The 16571-nt window shown below is 31.3% G+C and overlaps 1 protein-coding gene and 1 long non-coding RNA gene across 2 annotated transcripts; both read left to right on the top strand.

Moving 5' to 3' along the window:
- Positions 1 to 556: 556 nt before the first annotated feature.
- On the top strand, positions 557 to 7067 carry LOC116141335 (protein adenylyltransferase SelO-like). Its single transcript, XM_031426856.1, has 8 exons — positions 557 to 967; positions 2870 to 2979; positions 3636 to 3692; positions 3778 to 4077; positions 4492 to 4739; positions 5544 to 5850; positions 5947 to 6220; positions 6595 to 7067. The coding sequence occupies exons 1-8, from the start codon at positions 590 to 592 to the stop codon at positions 6847 to 6849; spliced, it is 1929 nt and encodes a 642-aa protein (XP_031282716.1). The 5' UTR covers positions 557 to 589; the 3' UTR covers positions 6850 to 7067.
- A 2838-nt stretch (positions 7068 to 9905) lies between these two features.
- LOC116141284 lies at positions 9906 to 11402 on the top strand. Its single transcript, XR_004129775.1, has 3 exons — positions 9906 to 10006; positions 10079 to 10141; positions 11268 to 11402. It is a non-coding gene; the product is annotated as an uncharacterized LOC116141284 (long non-coding RNA).
- Positions 11403 to 16571: the final 5169 nt, after the last annotated feature.

Raw genomic sequence — 16571 nt, 5'->3', positions numbered from 1 at the left:
TATATTAACCTTTTAATCCTGTTAAATTTTTTAGTAAAATTTCAAATTTAAACAAAATAATTTAATAATCCGTAAAAAATGGAAGTTCGCAATTATGAAACAAACGGGTATTTACTACAAAATAGACTTCACACTGAAGATTTACTATAAAAAATTCTTATACCCAATTAATCACGATGAGTGATCATTTTAAGCAAAACTTAATATTCTTGACAATGAATTTATGAAAATATGGTTTCCTAATAACTATTCGGAAATTTAATTTAATTTTCTAAATATACTAAAAATATATTTAATATTTAAAAAAGTACAAAGTCTTAAAAAAAAATACAATTGACACGTGTGAAGCGTACTTGCTCACGTAATCTATACCCGTTAGACCGTCCATACAACACTCCTAATCCTCCCCAATCAGCGAACCGACCAAACAAAACCCCCCATAAAAAAGCCAAAAAAAAAGTCAAAAGCGCTTTTCTAAAAATCACTTCTCAAACCCCATTTTTCCCTTTTTCCTTTTTTTAATTTCCTTCATTTTAATTAATTAATTAATCTTTTTGCCCAAAAAAAAGAAAAAAGAAAAGAAAAAAAAATGCTGCTTCTTTCTCTTTCTCATATCTCACCAAAACCATCACTCGCTTCTTCTTCTCTCCGCTTCCTCCGCCAGACCCAATCTCCTCGCTTCCTCAAATTACCGTTCTTCCCTTCCTCCCTCGCATGCCACGTTAGCCGACGCGGCAGTAGTTTTAGTTTTAGTAGTAGGAGTAGTTGTGTTCACATGGAGTCGAGTTCACTGCCTGCGGCTGCGTCCGTCGACTCCGTCACGCATGATTTGAAGAATCAGAGCTTGGATGGCGGCCGTGACGGTGATGCGAATAAGGTTAAGTTGAAACTCGAAGATCTGAATTGGGACCACTCGTTTGTCAGAGAGTTGCCTGGTGATCCTAGGACTGATATACTTCCACGTGAGGTTAGTTTTATTTTTAATTTTTGGAATTTTAATTTTTTTTATGTGTATGGTTTTTCCTTTTTTTTTTTTCATTAATTTCTTTTTGTTAATGGCTTTAATTGTGTTGGTGTTGGTTTTTTAAGTTAAAGTTTGGGGCTTCAGTGGTAAAGTCATGAACGTTATGGGTTTGATGTGGTGTTTGGTGAGCTAGAAAATACAAGCTGTTAGAATGAGAGCCATTTATTTATTTTTATTAATTTGTTGTTAATATCATTGTTAGTGTGGTGGTGTTGTATTTTGAAGTGAAAGTTTGGAACTTGAGTTGCAAAGTCATGAACTTTATGCATTTGGTATGGTGTTTGGTGAGCTAGAAAATCTAAGAATATTTTTGGTTAGAATGATAGCCATTTGTTTATTTTTATTGATTTGTTGTTGTTAATATCATTATTAGTGTGTTGGTGTTGTATTTTGAAGTGAAAGTTTAGAGCTTGAATTGTAAAGTTATGAACTTTATGGGTTTGATATGGTATTTGGTGAGCTAGAAAATCTAAGAATTTTCTGTTAGAATTAGAGGCCACTTTATTTATTTTTATTGATTTGTTGTTATTAATATCATTATTAGTGTGGTAGTGTTGCATTTTGAAGTGAAATATTGGAGCATGAATTGTAAATTAATGAACTTTATGGGTTTGATATGGAATTTTGTGAGCTAAAAAATCTAAGAATTTTCTGTAAAAAGTAGTGTCATATGTTTATTTTTATTGATTTGTTGTTGTTAATTATCATTATTAGTGTGGTGGTGTTGTATTTCGAAGTTAGAGTTTATGAACTTTGTGGATGTGATATTGAGTTTGATGAGCTAGAAAATCTAAATATTTTCTGTTAAATTGAAGGTTGTATTTTTATTTTGTAGATTTATTGTTGTAAATGTCTTTATAAGTGTTTTGTTGTGGGTTTTTTAAGTTACAGTTTGGAGCTTGCATTGTGAAGTCGCGAATTTTATTGGTGTTATCTGGTGTTTGATGAGCTAGAAATTTACTTCTTTTTTGTTAAAATCAAGGCCAATTTTTTTTTTTTGTTTTTATTAACTTATTGTTTTTAATATTTTTATTAGTGTAGTGTTGTTGGTTTTTCAAGTTAAAGTTTGGAGTTTGAATTTTATGGGTGTGATATGGTGTTTGGTGAGCTAGAAAGTCCAAATTTTTTCTGTTAAAATGGACATTTGTTTATGTGGTGGTGTTGTTTGTTTTGGTTAAAGTCTGAACTTAAATTGTAAAGCTGTGAACTTTACGGGTGTGATATGGAGTTTGATGAGCTAGAAAATCTAAATATTTTCTGTTAAAATTAAGGCCATGGTGTGGATATTATATCCTGCTGGTTTTATTTATTTATTTTATATTAACAAGGTTCTAGAGTTTGCTAGTAGTCTCAGGTGTTGAATTTGTTGTAACAGTCGAGGATTCTGGGAGATCAAAAGGGGTAATTAAAGATAGCGAAAATGATCTTTTTGTTGGTGGAACTTACATTTGGGTTGAAGAAGGGTAAAGATGTGTTTGTTTAAATGGGATTTAACCAAAGGTGAATCTTTTGTTAATCGAATTTGTTAAAAGAGGAGGTGTGGTTGTTTGGGTTTAATAAGAATGTACATCTTAAGATAAGGAAAATTCCATCTATAAAACATTGGTTTTGATGAGATAATAAGGTTGTTGATTTGTTGACTTTGTTGTTGTGTTTGTGTGCTAAAGTTGCGGAATGTTGAAATGAATGAAATATTGTTGTCTTTTTTTATTTTTAGCTTGAGGTGATGTGATAAGAAGGTTGTTGATTTGAGGTTTTACATCATTGTACAATCTAGTTCTGTACTGACTGATTCGACGTCGTCAATATATTTTGATCCACTTTCTTCAATTTTATAATTTATAGGTGTTGCATGCTTGTTATACGAAAGTTTCTCCATCAGCTGAAGTAGAGAATCCTCAGCTTGTTGCTGGGTCAGAATCAGTTGCTCAGTTGCTTGAGTTGGATCCTAAAGAGTGAGTCTTTTCTTCTCTCACATTCTTGGCAAGTTCATGTTGTTTCTAAAATGATGGATGTTAGAAGCTGAAGCCACCAAATTTTTTCTTTGAAGCTTTAATAGATAAAAAAATGACTTTTGATAGTCTTGTATTCAGTCTTTTGTTAGCCTTTCTATATGTTACAGTCAAAGGATTAACAGTAACTATAATCTTGGTAACTAACCATCTTTTTAACTACGAAATTGTGATTCCACAGATAAGCCTTTTAGTGTTTGCTCTTGTCGAGAATTACTTTTTAGCATATAATTTCTGGATATTATGATAGAACACAAATACCTGAAATTTTATAATTTTTTTTTATTTTTTTTATTTTTTTGTACATACTCATATATTATCGTAAGGCTAATCTGGAGGTAATTCTATCGTTTCAAAGTGAAGACACTTTAAGTAGTTTTTCTATGATATGATTTGAATTCATGTTGTTTTTAGCTCTCAATTTACTGCAAACTACTAAGCACAAGAGTATTGCTTACCATGCTTCTGAAACCTCCAGTTTCCACATTTTCAACACTTAATTCATGTAGATCTTTGCCTTTTTGTTTTAATTTATTTTTCGGATGTATGGTGTCTCATTATCTCTTGGACTAATTGTAAAACTTTCTTTATGATCTCAGATTTGAGAGACCAGATTTTCCCCTCTTCTTTTCTGGGGCTTCTCCTTTGGTGGGAGCGTAAGTTTTTCTATTCATGTCTTTTGCACTCCCATATCCTTTGTGATACTTGTGTTGTTCATAATTGATCTCTTCCCTATCACAGAATGCCATATGCTCAATGTTATGGAGGACATCAATTTGGTATGTGGGCTGGTCAGCTGGGTGATGGTCGGGCAATTACTCTTGGAGAGATTATAAATTCAAAGTCTGAAAGGTGGGAATTACAGCTTAAAGGTGCTGGGAAGACTCCATATAGCCGGTTTGCCGATGGCCTTGCTGTACTGCGTAGTAGCATTAGGGAATTTCTTTGCAGTGAAGCAATGCACTTTCTAGGAATCCCTACAACTCGTGCACTTTGTCTTGTGACAACAGGAAAATATGTTACTCGAGACATGTTTTATGAGTATGTCCTGAAACTAACAGGGTTTTAATTATGATGAGTATGTTGTTAAATGGTTACTTTTGTGTGATATGTTTCCGACCATAAGGCTATATAATTTCCTAAATTCAATAATGTAATGTCCAATAAAGATTTTTGGTAGAGAATTGAAATAGTTTAGGCATGGTCAAGCTGCATTATGAGTGCAAATTTAGTTTCTGTTGGAACAATTGAAATAGCCAGTGGTTTTAGTATCCTTAAGAATAAGTATTATGACATTTTGGTTATCTTTTGCAATAGGTTGATTTAAGCCTATATTAAAGTTTACCCGGACTTGCAAAATCTTGGCCATTTAAATAATGTTTTATTAATCATTATAGATGTTAGTGTACGATATATGCTGGTTTTGATAATGGTTCTCTGTCTCTTTTCATGCAGTGGCAATCCAAAGGAAGAACCTGGTGCAATTGTTTGCAGAGTTGCTCAATCTTTTCTGCGCTTTGGTTCATATCAAATACATGCTTCTAGAGGAAAAGAGGACTTTGATATTGTCCGTGCTTTGGCAGACTATGCAATTAGACATCATTTCCCCCATATTGAGAATATGAGTAAAAGCGATAGCTTATCTTTTAGCTTAGGTGATGAAGATCATTCTGTTGTTGACCTAACTTCAAACAAGTATGCAGGTAACTATGTTAATATGAGTAACTATATTGTGGCATAGATGCCAATATAGTGTTCAAGATGATTGTTTGTGAAATGCAATTCCTCTTTCAAATGGCTGAAAAATTTGGACTGCAAATGGAGTAGGTCCGTTTTTGAAATTTATGTGTCCATCCTTCTAATTTCTGGATGTCTTTAATGTCTTTGTGCTCTTTCGAAGGTTTTAAAGCACAATTTCAGTTAATACGGCTATGGATTGGTTGTTCTCACTGGATGAAACTCTTATGCTTATTTAGGATAATCATTTAGTGACCAGCATTCCTGGTCCTATCTCTGGTTTTATAGATTTGGAATTGATTGGGATGGACTTACTTTCACTATGTGATCCCTATAAGTTCCGGGTGAAATTAGGAAAGAATTTATACATAAATTATGAGCTACTTTGAACTGAAATAGGGGGCTCATGACTGGTTGGAGAGTGTCTGCATTTATCCATTTTCTTCTTTGATGTAACAAATGGAAGTTCTTTTGTTTCCTATCGGGAAAAATGAAGGCTCTGTTTGAGGCAGGTAGCCAGGTTCACGTTGTGATGTTAACTTTAAATGTTCTTAACTTTCAATATTAGCTGCATGCCATTTACTGCAGCTTATAATGCTAAAACTGATTGTGTGCTCACTTTTTGTCAACAAACTCTTCTTCTCTCATCTACCATTAGATCCACCTTTTTATATATGGGTTTTTGCAAGTGCATTGATTATTTCTGGACATACTTTGGGTACAACTTTAACTTTTTTCTGATCTTTTTATTTTTTCCTGGATTACATCAGCATGGATAGTGGAGATTGCTGAGCGTACCGCTTCCTTGGTTGCAAGATGGCAGGGTGTTGGTTTTACTCACGGTGTGCTGAATACGGACAATATGAGCATTTTGGGTCTCACTATTGATTATGGTCCGTTTGGGTTTTTGGATGCTTTTGATCCAAGTTATACCCCAAATACTACGGATCTTCCAGGAAGAAGATACTGTTTTGCTAATCAGCCCGATATTGGCTTGTGGAATATTGCACAATTCGCCTCAACTCTATCAGCTGCCAAGCTGATAGATGATAAAGAGTCAAATTACGCCATGGAAAGGTATCTTTTAGTTGATCCTGTCTTCCTCTTAAAAGCCGCCTTTGTTCTGTAGTGGGCAGTTGATGACAGATGCATGCATGCTTTGGCTTGTTACAGATATGGAACAAAATTCATGGACGAGTATCAAGCTATTATGACGAAGAAACTTGGTCTCCCAAAGTACAATAAACAGCTGATCAGTAAACTTCTTAACAACTTGGCTGTTGATAAAGTTGATTACACAAATTTCTTCCGGTTACTATCCAACCTCAAAGCTGATACCAGCATTCCAGAGGGTGAGTTGTTAGTTCCACTGAAGGCTGCTTTGCTAGATATTGGCAAGGAGCGGAAGGAGGCATGGATCAGCTGGGTGCAATCCTATATTCACGAGGTAAAATACAGCTTTTGTCTATTTGAATATATATGTTTTTGTAAGGTTTTTACAACCAATATTGAAATTGTGTTATATCTAATGAATTTTTTCTAGGTAAAATGAAACATTTTTTTATCCTTTTTCATCTTCATTTCCCTGATGATGAGATGTTTGAATCATTTTCCTCCTTGTGTTGGCAATTTTACAAAAAATTTTGTTTGGAAGTTGGAAACCTTTGGATCATGCTGCACTTTTCAGTTTCGAGTGCTCATTTTCAGCTTTCATGGCACATACAAATCCCTTTATTTTGGGCAAACGTGGCTTTTCGAAATATGTAGACCTGTTAGTTCATTAATGCGAAGCCAACATCTAATTTCTCCTTGCTTCCACAGCTGGCTTCTAGTGGCATCTCAGACGAGGAAAGGAAGGTGTCCATGGATTCAGTGAACCCCAAATACGTTCTCAGAAACTATTTATGCCAGAGCGCTATTGACGTAGCTGAGCAAGGCGATTTCTCAGAAGTTCAAAGGCTTCTCAAGATCATGGAACAACCATACGATGAGCAACCTGGAATGGAAAAATATGCGCGCCTGCCCCCAGCCTGGGCATATCGACCTGGTGTTTGTATGCTTTCTTGTTCTTCGTAAACTTTGCCGCTTTCTTGCTCATTATGTTATATGCATATATACCCAAAAGAAGATTTACAACTTCTTGTATATAATAGCAGAATCAAGTTCTTTTTTGCTGCTACAATAAAAATGTAGAATTTGTATACCCTTTATCTGTTTATGCACTTCTAACCGTTTATGCAGTTGGAAATATTTTATTTAGTTAAAATTAATGAATTATTTTTATTTTGCTTGTTGCAAGTTTCTTGGCAAAATTTCGATAAAGTAATCATCTTGTTTATATAATCTCTAGTTGCATAATTTTGGACTGCTACTAATGACTTTTCCATTGTTTGTATAGATTATTTTAACTTGTGTTTTAAGGGGTATATATGTGTTTAATTTAATCCACCTCAAGCGATCGCAAAGTCTCAAGCGTTCTAGTGATTTTTGGAGATTATTAAATGAGTGATGTTATGGGTACTAACGGATGGGTATTAATCTGTGTACTAACTAAAGCATAGTACGGGTATCATACGCATAGTGCGGGTGCTATGTATGATTTTAACAAAGGTTAGTATACTGGTTAGTAAAATCCGTTAGTACGCAAAGTATTATTCTTATTGGGTAATGCTATGGATACTAATGGATTTTACAAACTGGTGTACTAACTTAAAGCATAGTACGTGTATCATGCGCATAGTACGGGTACTATGTGTGATTTTAACAAAGGTTAGTACATTGGTTAGTAAAATCCGTTAGTACGCACAGTATTATTCAATTTGAAATTCTCTTTAAATTTTTTTTACAATTTTTAATGTTAGTATTGGGATTAGTACACATTGGTTAGTGTATATAGCATTACTCTGCAAGAATAATACATTTTTCATGTTGCTTTTATGATTATTTTAACAAAAAAAAAATAAATGAAGAAGTTCAAGTGTTTTAACTATATATTCATGTTTGTAAAGTCATTCTCCAGCAAAAATGTCCTGATATAAATTTTGTTAGTGTGAGGATATATGTATTTATCATTGGATTCATTATATTAGACAAAAATGATATTTTACAATCTAGCATATGTCATGGTTCAGATAAGCTTATATCAGGACGTTTTGACTAGAGAATTATTCTGAGTAATGCTAGGTCTATAACATAATTTCATAAAATTCTCTCACAATCTTCGACGTAACAGTTTGTCATTGGTCAACTTGTAAAATGGATCTCACTTACTTATTTGCGAATTGACTAATGATGAGTTGCTGCGTCGATGATTGTGAGAGAATGTTGTAAAAAAAGGTTGCAAACCTAGCATTATTGAATTATTCCATCTATAATGTATATTTTTTTATTGAAAAATTTAACTTCATAAAAGTTTTAATGAAATTATTTTAATTGTCAACTTATAAATTTTGGAGTTAATTATTGTAAAAATAATTAATATTTTAGAATGTATAATTATGTTAACAATTAATACATAATTAACCTTATTTTAATAAATTATGTTAAATCATTTATATTATGTATAATTATATTACATAATTCTTTATTTTAGATTTTATGTGCAGTCAAAGTGTAAAATTTCATGCAGCTTTTTGTATTATTATAATAACCAAAAAAAAAAAAAAAAAAAGAAAGATGTAAATCCAATTCATAGTTTATTTATGATATATGCATTTTTATAAAATGCAGAGTGGTATTAATATTACATCAAAATAACAACAATATTATATACAAGGGTCGGTTAGATATAGAATTTAAATACAATTATTTGCTTTTTAAAACAAGGTATACAACAAATTTTATGAAAATGAGTTTGCTAAAAATAAGTAGAATTGTTTTCAAAAACATTTTGCGAATACAATCCTAAAAACTAATGTAAAATTAAAAAATGATTAAAAGTCATTTTCACAATTTTCAACAATTTTTAATTTAAAATCAATTTTAACATTTTATATCGGATAAATTTTTAAATATTAAAATACAACTCAAAATTTTAAATTGTATTTTGATTTTTAAAAATTATTTTTAAATTACAAATCAAATAGGTTCAATTTTTCATTTTTCTTATATTGTTGTTTCAATTTTGAATGGAAGATTGACATATTAGAATGAACTAAAAAACCAATTGTGTCTAAAATTATGTTTTGACTTTTGAGAATATTATTACGAGTAAACAATGTTTTCCCACCCAAGGTTTGCCTTAATGACTTTTTCCACTCAAAAAGTTTTAAAATATTACTTTTTCACCCAAAGTTTATATTTTAGATATTAGTGGCTATCAGTGTGATGAACACAAATTTTGTGTAAAATCAAGGTGTAAGTTTTTATGTTGTTTTGAGATTATTATTATTATTATTATTGTTATTGTTATTATAATAACAAATAAATACAAAAATGTAATTCACAATTTATTTATGATATTTTTATATAAATATGTGGAGTGGTATTACATCAAAATGATAACACTATTGTGTTTAAGTTTTTCCTTTTTATGTTAAATTCAAGACTGAGATATTTGAGTAAATTAAAATTAATCTTTCTTAATGTCCAAAATAGATGGGGAGGGCGTATGGATTTTTTATTGCTTCTCCTTACTCGACAATCAACCGGGAAACCAAAGCTAAGCGTTTGATTTTTCTCTAAACTTTAGAGCGAGAAGAGTAGAATACACATGTATGGTTAATATTATCTTGTATCTACGAATAAATATACGTATAATTGTTTTGTTTGAGGTTGTGTGCAATTAATTTTTCCTTTTCCTTTTCTTTCAATTTCAATTCATTTTTTGAATCTTTCATGGAAGTTGTTAAATTTTATAGACATATCTCGACTTATATATATATATATATATATATAGTATATATATATATATATATAATAATACAAACTATATAAATCACTTGTTAAAATCAGCATTAATAAAAAAAAAAAAGGAAAATTGTCTATAACAAACAATTATTTTTTTCATCAAATTAAGCATTTCTTTTTTTTTTTTTTTTGCAAGGGTAAAATGAGAACCTATAAATAATATTATGTGATATTAAGGGTTCAAGAGATGAAACCCTAGCCACTTCTACCCCTTTTCATGCCACCTTCCTCCCCCAAAACTCTCAAATTTTCTCCAATTATTGTCCAAGGAAATCCATAGAATTTGGTTCACTTTTGGTGGAATTTCAATCTTAAGCATTCAAAGGTAAGATTCTTGCACTAAGATGTGAGATTAAATTTTTTAAAAGTGTTGAATTCTTATGGTTTATATGCTTAGGGTTAAAGAGAAAGAGAGTTGTACAAAGGGAAGACTAAAGTGTTTGTGTTGCTCACATCTAAGGTAATTGAATCCAACCCTAGTTATGATTTGAGCAATAATTATGTAGAGAGATTCTTATATGTATGTATGTGGTGACTTGGTGGAAGTTTGGATGACTTATGAAAGAATTGCAGTAGAATTGTAGAATTGTAGAGTGTGATTTCCTGGCCAGGTTTGAAGTTGATTTTAGGGAGTTTTGCTCCAAATTTTGGTGGCTTGAGAGAGATGTAGAAGTATAGCCATTTTAGTGTTTGTATGTGCATACAAATTGTTTGATGAAATGTCTAAGTGAAGTGCATGCAAAAATATGATAGCTTGTTATTTTGATATGAGTTTATAGATGGTAGAGAATGACATGTCCACATGCCATATTGCATTCTTGCATTTAAACATTTGAATTTAGAAAGAATAACAAGAATAAGCCCATCTACATGCATACATACATATATGAGAACATTAAAGAACAAAGAGAAAGAAAGAAAAGAAAATTCATTATAGATCAATTATTAAAGAAAAGAAAAGAAACTGAATTCTTATTTAAAAGAAAGATAAGAGAAGAGAAGGTTTTGCGATAGGGAGCCCATGAGTGACAAAGAAACAGAATAGCCCCACATGCACGCCGCCTTTAGTGAGCGGCCTCAGAGTAGAAAGAAGAATTTATACAGTCCGTTAGAAGTGCATGTGGATGAGGACTGTACCCAGTAAGAATTTCATAATACACTCACACGGCCAGGGTTCCAAATCCATGTCTCAACCGAGTATGATCAGCAAACCAGAATAGAAAGAAAGAAAGATAGTAAGACAGAAAGAATTGTAAGAAAGAAAGAATTGTAAGAAAGAAAGAAGAGAAACACAGAAAAAGAAAGAAAATAGAATAAGAAAACAGAAATACATAAAAGAAAATGCATTTCCTATGCATTTGTGCATATGCATTATGCCATTTCTACTATCCAGAATTAGCTTTACTAATTGTGGTTACATATCAGTAAGCGAGAAACTAGAATTTTAAAAAGACCAGAGAAGAATAGAGAAGTTTGATGTAAGGAAAGAAATTCAGAATATGAGTGACGGAGGAAGAAGGAGTAGCATAGTAGGTTTACTTACTGAGCAATTAGTGCTCACTCCGTGAATTTTACTGTTTTTGCAGGTATTAGATAAGATGTGGTCGGATGGAACGTCAGGTAATAGAGAAGAAAGGCAACACTGTCTGATTGTACTAAGTGTTTATGTTTGTAACTTTGTTACTCGACATAGAGATTTGTATATAAAGTAAAGTTATTTTTTTGGGCCCACTACCTTATATACATATATGTTTTTCTATGACATATTTAGTGAGTTTCACTTTATATTTCCCAAAGTATACTAGCTATAAAGATTTATTACATTTTTGGTATAAAAAATTCAGGAGAACTCTTTGCCTTGACGAACTTGTTTCTTTGCCTCGGCGAAGTCCGAAATTTTTGACACACAAATTGGACAATGAGTTCATTGCCGTGGCAAAAAGTGAAAATGTCAACTCTTTCAATCTTTCACCGTAGAATACATAATACTAAGGGCATTAAGACATAAGTAGAGTTACGTACCTCGATGTGGGTGATGAAATTCCATCTTTGCCCTTTAGTCAATTACAATAATATCCTCATTTCCATTGCATTCTACTTCTTTTCACTCCGCACACTTTCAACTAATTATGGGTGGAATGACCATTTTGTCCTTAAGCAAGTTTTCCAGAATTTTATCAAAAATTCTGGAGAATTCTTTGCCCCGACAAACTTGTTTCTTTGCCTCAGTGGAGTTCAAAATTTCTGACACACAAATTGGGCAGTGAGTTCATTGCCGCGGCGACAAAACTCCTTTGCCGCGGCGAAAAGTGAAAATGTCAACGCTTTCAATCTTTCACCTTAGAATACATAATACTAAGGGTATTAAGACATAAGTAGAGTTACGTACCTCAATGTGAGTGTTACAATTCCACCCCCCCCCCCCCCCCCCCCCCCCCCCCCCCCCCCCCCCCCCATAAGAAAAAGAAACCTCACTATCCTTGATAGACTAAAGAAACCTCACTTATTAATGAATTTTATAATGACAAATTTATCCATATATTAATTAATGAATTCTATCCTTTAAGAGAAAATAAATTATGGTTCTTGGTAGGATGCAACATCAATCATGGCTATAGATTCTTGATTAAAGTGACAAGATTTGTTGAAATACATAGACTTTCTGGTGGGAGAAGAAATTAAACGATGAAATTTAGATAATTGAACGAATTTTTTGCTTGAATAAGAAATCGTTAGAGATTCTTTAAGTTTTTATGGATGTTGTTATTGTCATATTGTGGTGGGTATTGTTGTGATTGATTATATTTAGAAGTGTTAAGGTTGAGTTGGCCTTGAAAATGAAATTACTACATGTAGTGCAATTTAACCAGTTAGCGTGGAAAATTATGCAAACTAGATAATGAATTGTGCAAAAGCTGGGTTGACGTGATTTTTTTTTTTTTTTTTTTCTTCTGGGTATGGTGTTGTTTATGTTGTGAAAGTTTAAAAATGGATAAAGTTTTTTTTTTAAGTGTTGGGAGGTTAGGGACGAAGGTAGTTTTGGTATTTGATTTGGATATGTTGGTTATATGTGTATCGACGTATGGTGTTGGAAGAGTTGGTTAATTAATATAACCCCCTCTATTTTTGGCTAATTTTTTTCCCACCTAAATTAATACATGCCATTGATTAAATTAAGCATCTTGTTCATATAATCTTTATTCTGTTTAATATTTGCAAAAAAATCTTTATCCATATATATATATATGGATTGTTTTGTATTATGTAACACTTTACAATATTCTAATAAATAAATTATTAATTTTCGAAAATTCATAAGGCATCTGATGTTATAATACTTTAAAATATAAATTAATTATGGTTAATTACAATAATTTCCTATAAGTATAACTAATAACACAAATTCCCTTATAGTTATAGTAATAACAAAAATTTTCTACCATTAAGTTTTGATAATAAAATAAATGACAAAACAACGATTAGGTAGTTACTCATTAAAGCATAAAGATTTGTACTATTTTTTGAAATTTCAATGACAATTTTACTATTTGATTAAACTTAAAGGTTGAGAAATAACCTTTAAGTTTAATCAAATAGCAAAAATTGTCACGCATTATTGATGATGTAAAATTCACGATACATATAAGATATAATACCACATCAACAATCAAGTGAGATTTTTAAATAAAAAGCCTATAATACCTCTATTATCTTATTCACGCATTATTGGGAATGAATAAAATATAAAATAAAATAAAAGGTTGGATGTTTTAATTTTTTTGTGTTACTCTGGTTTTAGCTTTGATGATTTTTTGTGTTTAGAATTGTGATGGGTGATTATCAGATGATGTTTTTATTGTTGCATTATTGTGAAATTAAGCAGATTTTATAATCTGCTAAAAATAATCTATATTATATTTGGACATTAATTATTACTCTTAGAAAAAAAAAATTAACTTCTTTTAGAGGTTTTTTTTTTTTTAATATATATTTTATTTATTTCGATTAACATGAGAACTAGAAAATAAGGGTACTATAGATTTTTGATTGAAAAGTTTCTCCTAACGGGGCTAAACTATTTGTATCCTATACTAGAGATAAGTGTAATATATTTTAAATCTTAAGGATGAAAGTTTAAATAACCCAATCTAAAATATTAATTCAAATATATATGTATATAAACAATTTTTGTGATTGTTCTTTTAAAGATTGCATGACTATTTAGGGGATTTTATGACATTTATTTATTTATGGTATGTTTCTAAATGATTAAATTATTTCAAAATTATGCTCAACTGGATCATGGAAAATTATCTGTAATCAAAGTTTATATTTTCAGGATTATAATTATAATAACAAATACGTAAATAAATATAATTCACAATTTATATGTGACATTTATTTTTCATCTAAAAAAAATATATTTTCAGATAGTTTTCTAAAATGATATATAAGTATAGTTCTTATATTTATGTGCAGCCATGAATCCATGATGCAAGAATGATAACATATTTTCATGTTGCTTTTATGATTAATTTAACAAAAATAAATAAATAAGTTCAACTATGTATTCATGTTTGTAAAGTCATTCTCTAATTAGAATGTCCTGATATAAATTCTGTTAGTGTCAGGATACACGTATTCACCATTGCATTCATTATATTGGATTGAAATGATATTTTACAATCCAGTATATACATGGTCCAGAAAAACTTATACCAAGACGTTCTGACTAGAGAAATAATTATTCTATGTATATTGTATATTTTTTTATTGAAAAATTTAACTTCATAAAAGTATTAATGAAATTATTTAATTGTCAACTTATAAATTTTGGAGTTGATTATTGTAAAAGTAATTAATATTTTAGAATCTATAATTATGTTAACAATAAATACATAATTAACCTTTGTTAAGATTCTAGGATTTATAGAATTATCACAAATGGCTTAGTAATGGAATCAAAATGACAAATCAGATCTGAAAATCAGAATACTCTAACTCAAATCACTCAAAGCATATAAATCAAAATGAAAGAGCAAAAGGTAAGAGACACAACAAATTTATAGTGGTTCGGCTTTGCGGCCTACATCCACTCTCCAACGCTCAAAATAGAATATCATTAATCACAATGCCAAGATGTACAGAGAATTTCAACACAGATAAGAAAACAAAGAAAGAACACACTTGAATAGAAACCCCTAGGCTCCCCTATGAATGCTCTATCTTTTCTCCATAGTCAACAAGATTGATTTATAAACAAGAGTCACTCCTAAGATCAGCCTCCACCTGTATTGGATTTCTCCACAGTTGTGAGATGAACCACAACCTAAAATCTTCTTCATACCTATGCTTCTATTGAGGTGTAAGGAGAGAATGAGATGGTTGCAAAAGATACGGACCGAAGGACACAAAATGAGGAGCTGGTTCTTATCAAACAATCTGATCTTTATCACAATAAAAGAGTTGACTCCATCGTGGCAAGTCATAAGCCACATCACCGCAACCTTATTTTAATAAATTGCATACATATTATATAATTCTTTATTTTAGATTTTATGTGCAATCAAGGTGTAAATTTTCATGTTGCTTTTTGTATTATTATAATAAAAAAAAAAAAAAAAAAAAAACATAAATCTAATTCATAGTTTATTTATCATACATATATATAATGCAAAGTAGTATTAATATTACTTCATAATAACGACGATAAGATATATAAGGGTCCGTTTAATATAAAATTTAAATACAATTATTTGGTTTTTTAAAACAAGGTATACAACCAATCTTATGAAAATATGTTTGTTAAAAATGAGTAGAATTGTTTTCAAATTTTTTCGAATACAATCCTGAAAACTAATGTAATATTAAAGAAAGATTAAAAGTTGTTTTCACAGCTTTTTACAATTTTTAATTTAAAATTAATTTTAAAACTTTATATAAGATATATTTTCAAATATTAAAATACAACTAAAAATTTTGAATTGTATTTTGATTCTCAAAAATTATTTTTGAATTACAAATCAAAGCGGCCAAGTTTTTCATTTTTCTGAGAGTAAACGACATGTTCCCACCCAAGGTTTGGTGAATTTGCAAGTTCCCACCCATGGTTTCATAAATTTTAGATTCTCACCCTTAAATTAGCATTGTTAGTTTTCTCTCCAAATAACCTCCACATCTCAAATTTCTCTCCAATAGCCCCTATAGGAGATCTCGACCAAGCCAAAAATCCAGACTGATTTCAGCACCATTAGACCTCCCCTACACCACCATCAACATCCCCTTATCCTCCTCACCAAAAACCTTAACTTTTTCACTTGAGTGCACTGGAATTTGGCTGGAATGGCGCGATAACATGCGAAAACCTGAGGGAGAAGCAGCGGCAATCGACAGGCAATTTCGATCAATGATGTTGGGGGTTTCGGTGGGGGGGAAGCCGATAATGTTATTGGTGCTGTCAGGGGTGGTTTCCAGTGCCAGGACCTGTCAGAATTTGGATGAAACACCGATTGAAACTAAGAGTAGCAGCCGACAATTGGGGGGTTCAATTAGGCGGGGAGGTTGGGGCTTTTGATGTGGGGGTTGAGGGCATTGTAATGGTAGTGTCGAGAGTGGTCGACTGTGCCGGGAACAAGCTGGAATGGCCTAAAATTGTTGGTGGGGTGAATTTGAGAAGTGAAGGGTTATTTTAAAAAATTTTCGGCGGGATGAATTTGAGAAGTTAAGGGTTATTTTGAAATTTTCTTATTTGAAATGACCATTTAACCATTTTAATTGTTAGATTAAACAGTTTTCTGTTAATTTAAGAGTGAAAATCTAAAATTTATAAAACCATAGTGGGAGCTTGCAGATCGCCAAACCTTGGGTGGGAAATTGTTGTTTACTCTTTT

The sequence above is a fragment of the Pistacia vera genome, unplaced genomic scaffold (genome assembly GCF_008641045.1).
Source record: "Pistacia vera cultivar Batoury unplaced genomic scaffold, PisVer_v2 Contig1112, whole genome shotgun sequence".
Classification (NCBI taxonomy): domain Eukaryota; kingdom Viridiplantae; phylum Streptophyta; class Magnoliopsida; order Sapindales; family Anacardiaceae; genus Pistacia; species Pistacia vera.
The sequence above is the reverse complement of the archived record's forward strand: the minus strand, read 5'-3'. Positions and strand labels throughout refer to the sequence as shown.

Excerpts from the sequence above, each read along its gene's own strand:
- LOC116141335 (XM_031426856.1), top strand. The coding sequence starts at position 590 with ATGCTGCTTCTTTCTCTTTCTCATATCTCACCAAAACCATCACTCGCT. Across the intron at positions 4,740-5,543 it reads AACTTCAAACAAGTATGCAG|CATGGATAGTGGAGATTGCT; the intron begins GTAACTATGTTA and ends GGATTACATCAG. Across the intron at positions 5,851-5,946 it reads TCAAATTACGCCATGGAAAG|ATATGGAACAAAATTCATGG; the intron begins GTATCTTTTAGT and ends GGCTTGTTACAG.